The sequence below is a fragment of the Aulostomus chinensis genome, chromosome 7 (genome assembly GCF_037954235.1).
Source record: "Aulostomus chinensis isolate RoL2024-O1b breed Wild chromosome 7, RoL_Achi_v1.0, whole genome shotgun sequence".
NCBI classification, from domain to species: Eukaryota; Metazoa; Chordata; class Actinopteri; order Syngnathiformes; family Aulostomidae; genus Aulostomus; species Aulostomus chinensis.
This window is the reverse complement of record NC_141326.1, coordinates 13,282,922-13,296,251: the sequence shown is the minus strand read 5'-3', so window position 1 is coordinate 13,296,251 and position 13,330 is coordinate 13,282,922. Positions and strand designations below refer to the sequence as shown.

The window sequence follows — 13,330 nt, the reverse complement described above, 5'->3', positions numbered from 1 at the left end:
CTAAAACCTTGATATGGCCAATGAAACTGTGTTCTTTCCATGTTTAAAGCCTGACATCTAAATAGAATAAAAGCACTTCATAAAACTTTTGCCGATTCTGCATAAAATAACAGTGGCACCACAGAGAATGATCCTGAAGCAGGTCAAAGCAAATTAATTTGCAAGCAACATTTCACACATTAGAACAATTCTGCGTTCTTTACATAGATATAAAACAAGCAGCATCCAAAGGAGAAATTAGATAAATCCCTTAAAGCACAAAACAATAAAAAAAATCATTCAAAAGGCCTGCAACAGGGTAATAAGTAAGAGCACAGTGATATGCTGGCAGGGAGACAGTCAACCTGGGGCCAGTAAGGCCATAATTGGAACAATAATCGGTTTTGATTAAGGAAACGAGTCTCTCTGTGGCCCCAATTAGAGCCCAAGCATTTGCCAACTTAACAGTCATGACATATGTCACATTAGTAGTTGTTGTAGGGCTGTCATTATATTGGATGTTATCTGCGCAATTAATGCAATTAAAAAAAACAACAACAAGAAAATACCTAAATAAAAATCTAAAAAATGCTTATCATATGTTTTGTGTCTGTGTTGGCAAGTGAATAACACTAGTAATCGTGGGAACATCGTGGCCTACTAAGCTTAAGTTTGAACTAAATAATTACTGGCGCAGCAATGAATATTTAGTCTTATAAATATTAGTTATATTCCAAACTGATGCGTGGGGAGACTCCAAGTTTGTCAACAATTGAAATAAACTGGGTGACATAGGAGTTCCTGCTGTGACGTCTTGGAGCTGGTATAAAGACTGTTGTAGCTCCGAGGCCTCTATGGATGAAAAATACCTCAGATACAATGTGCTATTTTAATCTTTTTTAAACACTGTGGGGACTTTTTTGCCATTACGCATAAAAAAATTAATTATTTCTGTGTATCCATGATCCTGAATTTAGTATGATGATTCCTAAACTCGTCATCCTTTGAAATTATTCTTTTACATGTACACCTGACATGAAACAACTCTTTGGCAACAAGAAACAGCCACATTTAGATGCGTGTGAGTTGGGATATGTCTTAAATAATGTACAGCACTGTCTGTGTATTATGTGTCACCCACCATTGCTACTAGTGTGCAGTTTAAGGTGACACCATTCTTCACTTTGAGTGTCAATCAACGTGATTCACCCAGGTAAAGATCAAAACAAAACTATTCCTCATCGATGCAATCACCAATCATTAGTCTGGTCACACTTACTGTTGCAAACATGCGACATCAACTTCCAGCGTCTGTTCACTGAACAGTTAGCATTCACAATCCCTCTCAAAAAACAATCCCAGGCAGGGCCACCAAGCCATCCACAGTTCCAAATAAACCTAAAATGTACCACTGGCTCACATGTCCCTTAACTATCAGCCCTGCTGCATAAACACCAGGACTGCTGTGTAAAATGGAACCAAACCTTTGCTTAATATCTAGCACCCATCTGTGCTGCCACACTAGTATCATCCACCTTATGCAAAAGCTGCCATTGATGAGAACTTGCGAGGTGAATTAGTGATGCTAGCTTGACACAGTTTAGCAGCCTCGGAGGGAAGGTATTTCTGCAGCATTAATCGCTATGTGATCTGGTCATATCTGAGGAAGAATGGGAAGATATTTGTAAATTACAGTGGAAAACCACAACTTCACACAGCTGGCGAGAATTTGGATGGAAAAACGTCATGAGATTTTTTTTATATATATATAACACCTGTTCAGAAGAAACACCAAGGTAGTGGAACAAGCTGTTGGAGGATGTGTGGTTCAGATTTAGCTAACCATTATCATTTATTTTGGGATTGTCCGAAACTTCTGTTCTAGACATTTAAGAGATGGTGGTCAAAATGGATCAGATATATAAGAGCCCGGAGACCTGAACTGCTTTAAATCTCTCTAACACACAGCTTGAAGTACCAGACTATTAATCTACTTGGACAACTGAAAATTGGTATGAGCAGATCTTCATGGGAAAATGACGAAATGTGACATCCATTGTTCAAATGTTCCTACTTTAAAGGAAGTGGAATAGATGGGAGAATAATTTAGTTCAATTGTGCATGTTTGTTTGCCTTGCCACAAATGTGTAATGGTGTTGAAATTATTTTGTATGTTTCTCCCTGATAAAAATAAAACTTAAAAGAAAAAAATTATTGTTATGTGGCTGTTACCATAATTAACTTCATATCAAACCTGATTCTAAATGGCAGCTTATACAAATGTAACAAACTGACAAGTACAGACACAGAGCAACATTATGAACAGTTTTAAAAAAAGCAATGTTACACCTGCCTGTCCATCAGCAACAGCAGTCCATGGTAACCCAGATCACTTACTGACTTAGACCACTTCTCTTGTGGCTTTTTTATCTGCCTCATCATTTTTATTTGTACCTGATCCCTTTATTTGCCTCATGTCTTTTTCATTCATATCTGTATTTTTTATTTGCACTGTGACGTTTTTCTTGGCCTCCATCTCAAATTTCTCTGCCTGCCATGCTAGATGCTCACCACTGACATAACTCCTCCTACCCCTCGCTGACCAAATCGTAAATCAACAATCTCCGTTTAAGAAGAATTGAATGATCTAAAAATAGAGTGGATCACCCAACCCTTACCCGGACGGGCAAAGTTCAGCTCCTCCTCCATTTTCTAACTCAACAGGGTATCAGTAATGTCTGCATCCAGCTTGACAGTGGCACCTTCAGCTTCAGAATGTGTATTGCTCTACTGCTTCACTCATTTAAGCCCATTTCAACAGCCACTCACTCACTCAAGGACTCAGTCTGTTTGCAAGTCTCTGACATATTCCTATAGCTGTTTTAATATCATTCTGTATTTTTAAAACCAATTAATGAGGAGTTATTGCAGGTTCCATATCCTTTCTTGGGATTTTGCTTCCATTTTGAACACAGATAATGCCTTTAATAAATGTTACAAGACCTTCATGCTCAAAAGCCACTTTTTAGAATATTATCAATTATAGTCCTGGAAAATCCAGGGGAAATTTCAGTTCTTCAAAGCACCTAAAACAGCACCTACTAAAACAGTATAGCAATTGTGTAGGGCTGGGCGATTAATCGAATTTTAATCACATGCAACGTTGTTAAATTAGCCGCGTGTTCGCCCCTTGACATTAATTAGTGGTGTGGTGTCCGCTACATACGGCGTGTGGTGATAGCGGACACTAGCAAGCTAGTGGAGCCGAGGGCAGGCACGTTACAGTTGAAGATGAAGACGCAGAGAAAACTAGTGAGCACAAGGAAAATGAGATGGACCTGGTGGTGAAAAAAAGAATAGCTTTTCACTCATTTGAAGCTATTTTGGGTTCAAATGAGACAATGACATGCAAGCCCAGGTACTGTGTAAAACATGTGGGGCGGCTGTGGCAACTACGAGGGGAAACACAACCAATCTTCATCAACACCTGAAACACCACCAAAAAGAACTGCAAAAACAATTCAAAGACAGCCAAGGCGCAAAACGTCAAAGGATTGAGCAACCGTCCATTTCTGTGAGTTTAGCGAACGCAGCTCCGCATCCACTCGTTTGCCCTCCAAGAGGCTCTTTAGCGCATCAGGGAATGTGGTTACATGTCAGCACTCCTGCTTGAAACCTAGCAAAGTGAATATGTTGGTGTTCCTGTGCAGGAACTTGAAATAAGTGATGTAATAGTACTGTAATTGCTACCTGTTTAGCAAGATGATGGCACTGGCAGGTCTTGATCTTTATAATGGGAGAAATGTTTAATTTGCCAGTTGCCATGCTTAATTTATTTTATTGATGTTTTCTCCCAGATATCTTTTAGTTGGAGTCTTGGGAATTGTTTGAATGTTGTTGTTTGTCCAACATATGTTGGATAAAAATAACTGTTCAATTTCTTCATTCAATGGGCATAGGCTATTAAATGTTTGTGGTCTAAGTTAGCTGTAAATATTAAAACAGAGAGATATGCTTTAATTTACTGTAGCTAATATGTACCCTTTGATATTTCATTAATTATATATATATATATATATATATATATATATATATATATATATATATATATATATATATATACATACACACACACACACACACACACACACACACACACACAAACTTATCGTAGGTCATATCTTCATCGCAACATTGAACAGTGTAATCGCACATCGCATGTTTTCCTGATATCGCCCAACCCTACAATTGTGCATTGTGAGCACAGGAGATGGGGCCTGCAAAGCACTCTACTGACAAAATGATGCACAAATAAAATGACATACTCACACTTTCTGTTTGTGAGTCAAATTACATCATCAGAGAGATAAGTGTCATTTCCTTATGTCCAATCCATAATCCATACCCATACTGACCCATAGCATACAGTTCTATCATGGAACTCAACACAAGGTAAACTTGGAAAGTGTATGATGGACCGGCTGCCGTAATGGTTAAACAAACTCCCACACACAAACACACCGGGGGGAAGGGAAGTTGAAGGAAGTAGGATAGGAGGCAGATCAAGAGATAAGACAGAGGAATGAAAGTGTCTGCGTACCACAACAGGCCAAAAAGTTACTAGGTCTGAAATCAATGAATTCCTTTTTACCTTGATTATCATCTTACTGTTTGCAAAATCAGTGTTTAAAAATCACAAGGATATAAACTTGGACAATACTGGTCAACTTCAGGTCAATATATCTTTAGGGCTCAACCAAGTACAGTTACCAACGTTGAAACATTAAATTCCAATCCTAAAAGTAACCCTTTGTCACATTTGAAAGGACTTATTTGTGAAGCATGTTAGGTACATTGTGTGAAATAGCCAACCTTGGCAACTGTTGCATAGACAGTGGCACACATATGAGCACACCCAGACACACACAGGAATGTCTGAATGTTTTTCCTGGATCTAAATGTGGGGTTTCACATACCACATTCTTTCCTGGCCTTCTGTGGCCCGGATAACCCCCCAACCCCCCAAAAAATATTCAGTGCCAGACCTTTTCCACATAACTATGATATTGGCATTGCTGGCACTGCCCAAAGACAAAAAAAACAAGCACACATGAACCCATGCACACTTAACCAGGACAACTGCAGAGCAAAGCCTTTATGTTATGCAACAGCTAAACCTCGGCACTCATCCTCATCTCTCAGAGGGGAAGGGGAAGGGTGTTATTGTGGTTTGCATCTTCTATAAAAGAAATGTAAAGCTTTTGAATTTCGGCCAACAGAAGTTGGTTTCAAGTCCAATGAGTACTTCACAGCAGAAGTAACTAACAGAACGCGTTGTACTCTTTTCAGGGCAATAAAAGCAGCACTGCAGTGAGTGGAGAAGTGGGTGTGTGCAATGCTTTAGGTGCAGTCATACCCAGTATCTTTAAAAGGTATTTCTCATGGCTCAGAGGTTGCACAATGTTTTAGTGTTTGCAATTCTTAACCCAACCCAAATCATACTTGCAGGAATTTGCTGGTAAGGGAGTAGGTGAATGAAATGGCATGCCTGCTATCGTGTAGTTACAGAGAACGGTTTGCTTTAGAAACATTTGAAGCAACACCCCTAGCTCTAGAATATGCCATTTGCCTCTGACTTTCACATGGCATTAATCCCACAGTCATCATCAATTTACAGTCCATGGAAAATGACACAGAACTTTGAACAACTTGTTCAAACAACTTTTATGTATGAACTAACATTTTCAGGTTCTTTTGCAGTCCAATGTGTCTTGAATTTAAGTTCACAAAGTTGGCTTCATTTTAAAGAGCACGTTCTCACTCTTACCCTGACCGTAACAGACATGCCAAGTATTTCATGACGCTGTTCCTCATTTAAATCATCTCAGTTCCTCACTATTATGCAAGAGCAGCAGAGTTTAGGGTGTGACTTGCTGAACACAGATCACACATGCTTTGAGGCACGCATCCAGTGAGGCATACATGTGGGACAGAGATGGGGGAGCAGGGCAAGGAGAAAGAGCAGGCAAATGAGCAATGGAACTGAAAAAAGGAAAGGGAAGGGAAAATGGCTGCGCATGCCATGGTGGTCCCAGCGCGAGTGTTCAGGTTTATACAAAGAACTTCACATTACGTAAGGAGAGAGACGGCCTAAACACCTACAGCTGGTGCAAGACTTCACTAAGTCCTGAAGGAAACATACAGACATGCACCTAAACAACCATTACCAATTAGACTAAGGCAACTCATTGTTGGTATATCATCTGATCTTCCTATAAATATTCTACATTTTTAACCATTTGAAACTAGTTTCTATGAAGGGAGAACTTCATGGGTGGGGGGGGGGGGTGGTGTTTGTCTCATGACCTGACTGGTATTTGAATCACAACCTTTCATATGGTTATCTGCTGACTGTTTCAAGCTTTAAGTGAATGTACCATCCATAATAAACTATGAATGCAATTCCAATGTCTGAGCTGGACAAACTGCCCATGCTTTTACTGAATCAAATTCTTCTATAGCGGCAACTCCCATACAGAGTTCTTGTAAAATAATCTAGCCGCACTCTCACGAGCTTGTCCCTGTATATGGTGTGATACCTGAACTGTTATTAAAAATTCTACATCCAGGTTGAGAAAAATATCAGTGATCAATGACTTACAACAACAAATGGCAATAATCCTTTTTCCTGTTCATAAACAGCAATTTTTGGGAGATTTAAAACCAGATTGAAGAAATAACCAAAATGAAACTCTTACAAAATGTAACATTTTCAATGAATCAATCCACATTCCCAGCAGAATTACTTTGTAGCAGTACTTTGAGTGTCCAAGCAGCCAAGGTTTCATTTGTCTTTCATTGGTTATAACACGAGACTAATGGATTATCTGCTGTTATGACTGAATGAGCATTTGCTCACCTGTAGTATCTGGACTGCAAGTAAGTGGAGCAGACAGCCTTGGAGACGTGGCTGGCAGAGCCAAAGTCAATGACCTTGACTCTGTATGGCTGTCTGGAAGGGTCAACCAGCATGATGTTCTCGGGCTTCAAATCAGCATGAATCAAACCCAGAGACTTCAGCTTCTTTAAGGCTGTTGCCACCTGCAAAGTTTAACATGAACATCAAGCATGTCATTGTTTTGGCTCTCTGAGCACAGTTGAGAGATTTGTGATGTGTAATGGTTTGCGTGAGCGGGTCACTTCACCTGCAGCAGAATCGGCCTGATGATTTTGAGTGGCAGTGGGCTGAACTTGTTCTGCTTAAGGAAGTCATAGAGGTTTTGCTCCAGCATCTCAAACACCAAACAGGTGTGGCTGCGGTGCTGAAAGCACTCCAGAGCTCGCACCACATTGTGCTCATCTGCATTCTCACTGCTCAACCGGGAGAGGATCTCCACCTGGGGGTTAAGGTTGAGAAAGAAAATAATGTCAATAGATTTATTTAAGTCTATGAAGTGTGTGACAGGTCAACAAAGTTAACAGTTTTCTTAGCTTCTCGGAAGATCAAACTTCCATTGTAATAATGACCTCCAAAGTGATTCTGTTGTAGTCCACTGCTTCAAAAATATTCCAGCCATAAGGGCACCATTTAAGAATTTTTTAAAAATTAATTTATACATTCAAATAAAACCAAAGAATTAATTTGCTTGACTCTTTCTTACCTCTATTTGTCCCTGGCGTGCATAGGATGGGTGGTTCTTCAGTATTTTGACAGCCACCACTTCATTCGTTCCCCTCTTCCAGCACTTAACAACCTGACCAAAGGTTCCACGACCAAGGAACTCCAAGACCTCGTAGCTGTTCTTCATGGAGCACAAAACCTCGTGCTGAACTAACTGATAGTCACCTTCTCCTGATCCGGATCTGGTTACTGTTGCTCCTGCCACCGCCTCAGTACTACCATTCGGCCGGATTTTGGTCCCATCCAATTCAATCCCAACGCCAGTCACTGCCTCAGCCCGGTTGTGTTGGGAAGGCAGTGTACCCCCCCCTACTCTAACAGTGTCTCTGTTGTTCCCAGTGTTGATTTGCAACATGGCCACAGTGGGAGGAAGTGAAGGTAGAGCAGATACCTCCTCCACTATCTGCATGGCTCCGATGCAGTTGTTCTCCCGCAGTTGTTCTCCAACTTCACCTTTTTTCTGTTTGCATGTCGGGGTCACACCTGTATCTAGAAGGTTTATGTAGCCCCCTTTTGTCTGTATTCTGTTTCTGCCCCCTTCTTCAAATCTGATACAGGCCCTTCTAAGTAGCCCACAGTCCAAGCCACCTTCTCCTCCCCCTGATGGAGTTCCTCCACTGTCCCTATGAAGTCTCACTTCCTGTGTGCCTCTAGTCTGGCGAAGATACTCCTGATCCTGGATCCCAACCAGGCCTTCTCCTAGTCTATCCCAGCTCTCCTCACTCTGTAATCCTGCTGTTTGCAAAGCCCACTCCTCCCTTTCTTCAGGCTGTGCTCCCCCGTGCAGTCTTTCTAAATCAGCACCAGCTGTGGATGGGATTACGTTGTTGGGGTAGGCAATACCGTAGTTGACACCAATCACATATGTCTTGGGTGGGGGTCGGTGCTGAAAGGCTCTGCTGGTGTTATTACTGTGATGGACTTCACCTGGGTGTCTGCTGGTACCGCTGCTGGTTCCTAAGGCACTTGTTTGAGCTGAGTGCAGGTGTGATGGGTAAACCAAGACTTGTGAGGCCATACCTACAGAGGGGAGGGGAAAAAAAGTACCACATGAAGGAAAGCATAATCAACCACTTGGTGCCAAGATAAAAAAATACACTGCTTTCATTTCTCTCACTGAATTACTACAAACAACAACTTTATTACTACAACCTGTAAGCATAAAACAGAGACAATGTACCATTTAAATCTATAAAAACAAAAATATCAAAAACATATACAGAGCAAAATCCATCCAACAAGAGAAATGAACTGGTCAAAATAGCACCTACTCTACCACCATCTCACTGAGCAAGATTGCAGTCCAAATAAAGCAGTCCTAACGGCTGCCAAAGCAACACACGTCTAAGCCATCATGTCACCCAAACTGAGAAGGGGAACAAGCCTGCTGTAACAGGAGATGGGGGAAGCCTGTTGCATCGTTGGCCTGTCCCTGCGTGCTAAACTGGAGGGTCAGCTTCACACTAAGTAGAACCGCAAAGCAAGCACGATCCCAGGGGAAACAGTACACCATGAAGCATGATCAGTGCTCTGTATGCAAGTGATTATATGACTGTACCAGCACTGCCGTCTACCGTGATGGGCTTAACAAAAAGAAACAATCGTGATATCACTTAAAGTGATGACCCCTAACTGCTCATACATCCAGCTTCATGTCTATGTATCAGGGCTGTCATATAAAATGAAGGAATATTCACATATAAAAATGTATATTCAAATACACTGATATGATATATTAAATAAAATGAATAGTCTACCTTACGTTTTCTCATGAGACTTTGGGCCCGTAGCATGCTGTAGCGCCACATCAGTTCTCGCAAGTTACAATTCTGTTCTTATGCCACAAAGCTGCCAGTTGGTGGCAGTAATGCACCCTCAGGCCGGTTTGCCACCAAACTGCCATTAAACATCATAGAAGAAGCAGTCACAGACAAAAGTGCTGGCTGCCGAGTGCACGGAAACAAAAACAAGCTGAAAAGGTGTTCGATGTTCTAGCAATGATGGCAGAGACAGAAATTTCAGAATCAGACTCAACTAAAGAGAGTGATTTGAACTTGATTTAAAAACAACCTGTTTGGAAGTACCTTGGGTTTTGTGTCTTTGTTGTTTTGGTTTATGGCACGTTGTTGTGGAGAGAGAGACAAACAAAAGGTATGTGGTGTTTAAATTAAACAATACCTACATTTCTAAAATATTTTAAATATATAGTCAAATATTTTTAATATTTAGAATGAATATACCACTATTATTTTGACAATTTTGACAGCTCAACTGTGTACTTGTAATATGTGGTCATGAATTTTGCTCATCTTCTACCACAGCCACCTTCAAAATTGACCAATATCTAAAGTCTGTATTCACACGAGAAAAAAAAAAACCCAATGTGCATGCATGAATTATGTTTCATTATCCCAAGAATAGTAAATGCATCCAAATGTGATTTCAAAATATTTTAACACCGACTTCACACATTCAATACCATAAGATTACAGTGACAGATGCTAGTACCTCCTAACTAGGTCAAAAATGGTCCGTAAAACATGACAGCTTATTTAGACCAACAGCCTGTTGTGCCCTGCATTTGTGAGGATTCTTTTGGTGACTTCTTGGAACATTTCCTATTACAGCAAGTTAAGACACCATGATGACAAGCAGAGAACAAGCTTGGGCCAAGCCCTGTGAGCCATACCTCCTGGGTGATTTCAAACAGAGACATAGATGACGCCTGGGTTTACTCTCAGGTCATTTCACAGCTTCATCACAATAGAGTCAAGACCCTCCAAAACAACTGCAAAGAACTTATGGCAATGAAGGCAAACTGTTGTACTGTCTCATACCACCAAAGGGCCAAAGGGTTGTACGTGAACACACTGCATTGCCTACAGCCAACAATCAACTAGCACAAACTTTCTGCAGCCCAGTGACAGAAAATGGCTCTCCACAATCAACAGACGGTGGTAGGGCAGAGACCTGGGACAGTGGAAATTAATAAAGCAGCACTTTCCTATGATTTTCACACAACTCTCACTCAGTGTCATAATAATAGCAATTTCTAATCAAAGAATAAGTCTGACAAAAAATGTACAAATGCCATTTGTGTTGCCAGCCCTTTGGGTTTTGTTTTTTTGGTTTTTGTTTTTGCATGCCCTCTTAACAAAGATCAGTAACTTTTATTCACTTTGATTTTTCTTGTTTTGCACTGACTCTCAAGTGACGAGCCAATCTGAAAAATTTCTCTTCCTAAGCTTAAATGACTATTAAAATGTTCTATCAGTACAATACAGACTCGGGCCACAGACGCTGACAAAGACAACTTAACATTGGCTGACAGTCATCCAACGGCCTGGTGTGTCAGGGCACACCCAAAAAAAAAACCCAACAACACACACACACACACACACACACACACACACACACACACACACACACACACACAGGACGTTGTCTGAGCTAAAAGTTTTGTTTGACAAGAAAGGCCTGCTGGGAGCTGGTGGCCTTCTTAACTACTGAAGCTGTCACACACAGGCTCAGACAGGCAGAGAGGTGTGCCTTAACATCAACATACAACACACTTAGCTTCTCAACACTCTTGTAGAGGTCTGGTGAGGTTTACAGTTACACTGCTGACACATTAACAACCAAACAAAAAGACAACACATGGAACTTTGGTCAGAACTATTTCACTGGATGTGCTAAACTCAGCTGACTCCTTCCCAACCAAGCAGTTTACATTGACTGAAACAACTTAAAGATAGCAAAATGTTGCAATACAGTTTCTTACAGCTGACTTTTCACATAAAAGCAATGTTCTGCAATGGCGACTATCTAGCTCAATTGTTAGGTCTAAATGACTTTGAAAATATATCTAACTGATTATGCTGATATGATTTGTATATTAGAAAGTTGAAATGTTAATTTTTCATTTTATTATTTTCTACTCTTTCAATTATTCTCATTTAAAAACCCATGAAATAGCCTGGGTAATATTTGTGTGTGGATCTGTATAACACAAAGATATTTTCTTGCCTGTAGAATATGTGTATGCAGGACATATCTGCAGCACCACAATATTTAATCCAAAAGGTATTTTGACAATTAGCCTTGAAACAAATATTGTGCCTTCATGCAATATGAAACTTGCAATAAGCCACAATGCAATTCATATTAAATTTCAATTAACTGCACACCTTTACAGTGTTAACAAATCATTATTATAGACTACTCCAACATTTACTTCCTACAGCTGCAGGTCTGGCAAATAATAACTAAAATACATCACAAAGTGAGTGCTTGCCAAAGAATTACATCTATCAGGTCTTTAGGGGACACCCGCACAGTCAGACACAGCTTAATACCCAGTACTCTCCAGCCTCACTGCCAAACTAAGTAGCCTGACACTCCACAGTACCAAATCTTAACCTGCAATGGAGAGCAAACACATGTGTGAGCGTGATTGTTTGTGGTGTGTTTCATGGTTATAAAAAGAATGACAGCTGTACACGCAATTTGTTACTCATCAATCTAGGACACGGTTAACATATGGGAAGTGAATGAGTGAGAGAGTGTGTGTGTGTGTGTGTGTGTGTGTGTGTGTGTGTGTGTGTGTGTGTTGGGGGTGGGCGACAACAGCCTAGACACCTGTTGAAACTTATATTGTAATTACATGACAGGCAGCTAAAAAAAAAAACAGGTGTGCAACATAAAATATATCCTAAACAAAACTGCAAATTAGCAAATAGGCTGTTTTAATCTTACTTTGAGTATACATGAGTATTTTTTTGTTTTTACGTAAAACATTTCAGTCGCCTTCTGTGTTATTAGAGATAGCGTTGACGTATCGCGAAATACATGGCCGAAGTTACTGAACCAAAAGCATTGACACTTTACTACTTCTTAGTATTTGCTCATATAAACATACTTCACCGTAGACTAACTAACGTTAGCTTCCGCGGCTAACGTTTGAATGCCAAAGGGAACACATCGAAGTTGGCTAGCTTAACAGTTAGCAAACAAGCCAGCTAAGAGCGAAGTCCTTCCGACGTTTCAACAACGCAAAAACACAACAACAACATGAAAGTGGCAACATAACTTACAGTTTTGACAAATAATACGACTCACCTTCAGTAGGACCAGTAAACAGTATCACCCAGAGCGTCAAAGAAGAGGCTAGCGGGGAGAACCCACACCGCAGTCAAACCATGCAACAATGCTGCTGTTGCTGCTGCCATCTTGTTCAACGACGAGTACAGACCGAGCGACTTTTCGCACATTTGAAGCCCCAAACAACGCAAATAACTAGCTATTACGAAAGCCACTCATGACCCGTGTTTTCCAGGGCCGGCTAAGGTTTCACCAAACGTCGCTCTTGTGTCTACTCAGGACGAGGAATCTGTTTTCCGAAACTTTTGCACGTTAATACGCCTCGTCTCCGGCAGACATAGCCGCTGCTAGCTGTTGCTTCTCCGCATGTGTGGAATGTTGGGGAGGGGAAGAGAGTGAGTGAGAGAGAGAGAGAGAGAGAGAGAGAGAGAGAGAGAGAGAGAGAGAGAGAGAGAGAAATGTCACACGGTAATGACAAACTACAAGCACATGACTTCATCAATATCTCACCAATATTTTACTCATTAGAATATCGCTGATGGCGCTTTTATGCATTCCTCAATAGAAATT

At 40.7% G+C, this 13,330-nt stretch overlaps 1 protein-coding gene across 1 annotated transcript in view; it reads right to left on the bottom strand.

Moving 5' to 3' along the window:
* The window catches only part of hipk3a (homeodomain interacting protein kinase 3a), a 35,812-nt gene extending 22,694 nt beyond the window's left edge, over nucleotides 1–13,118 (bottom strand). Inside the window, exons 1-4 of the mRNA XM_086208550.1 lie at nucleotides 12,779–13,118; nucleotides 7,641–8,680; nucleotides 7,185–7,376; nucleotides 6,899–7,080 (exon numbers count right to left, since the gene is read on the bottom strand). Coding sequence (XP_086064676.1) covers nucleotides 6,899–7,080; nucleotides 7,185–7,376; nucleotides 7,641–8,678 — 1,412 coding nt within the window. The 5' untranslated portion in view covers nucleotides 8,679–8,680; nucleotides 12,779–13,118. The remainder of the gene's footprint in view (nucleotides 1–6,898; nucleotides 7,081–7,184; nucleotides 7,377–7,640; nucleotides 8,681–12,778) is intronic.
* Between the last annotated feature and the right edge of the window lie 212 nt (nucleotides 13,119–13,330).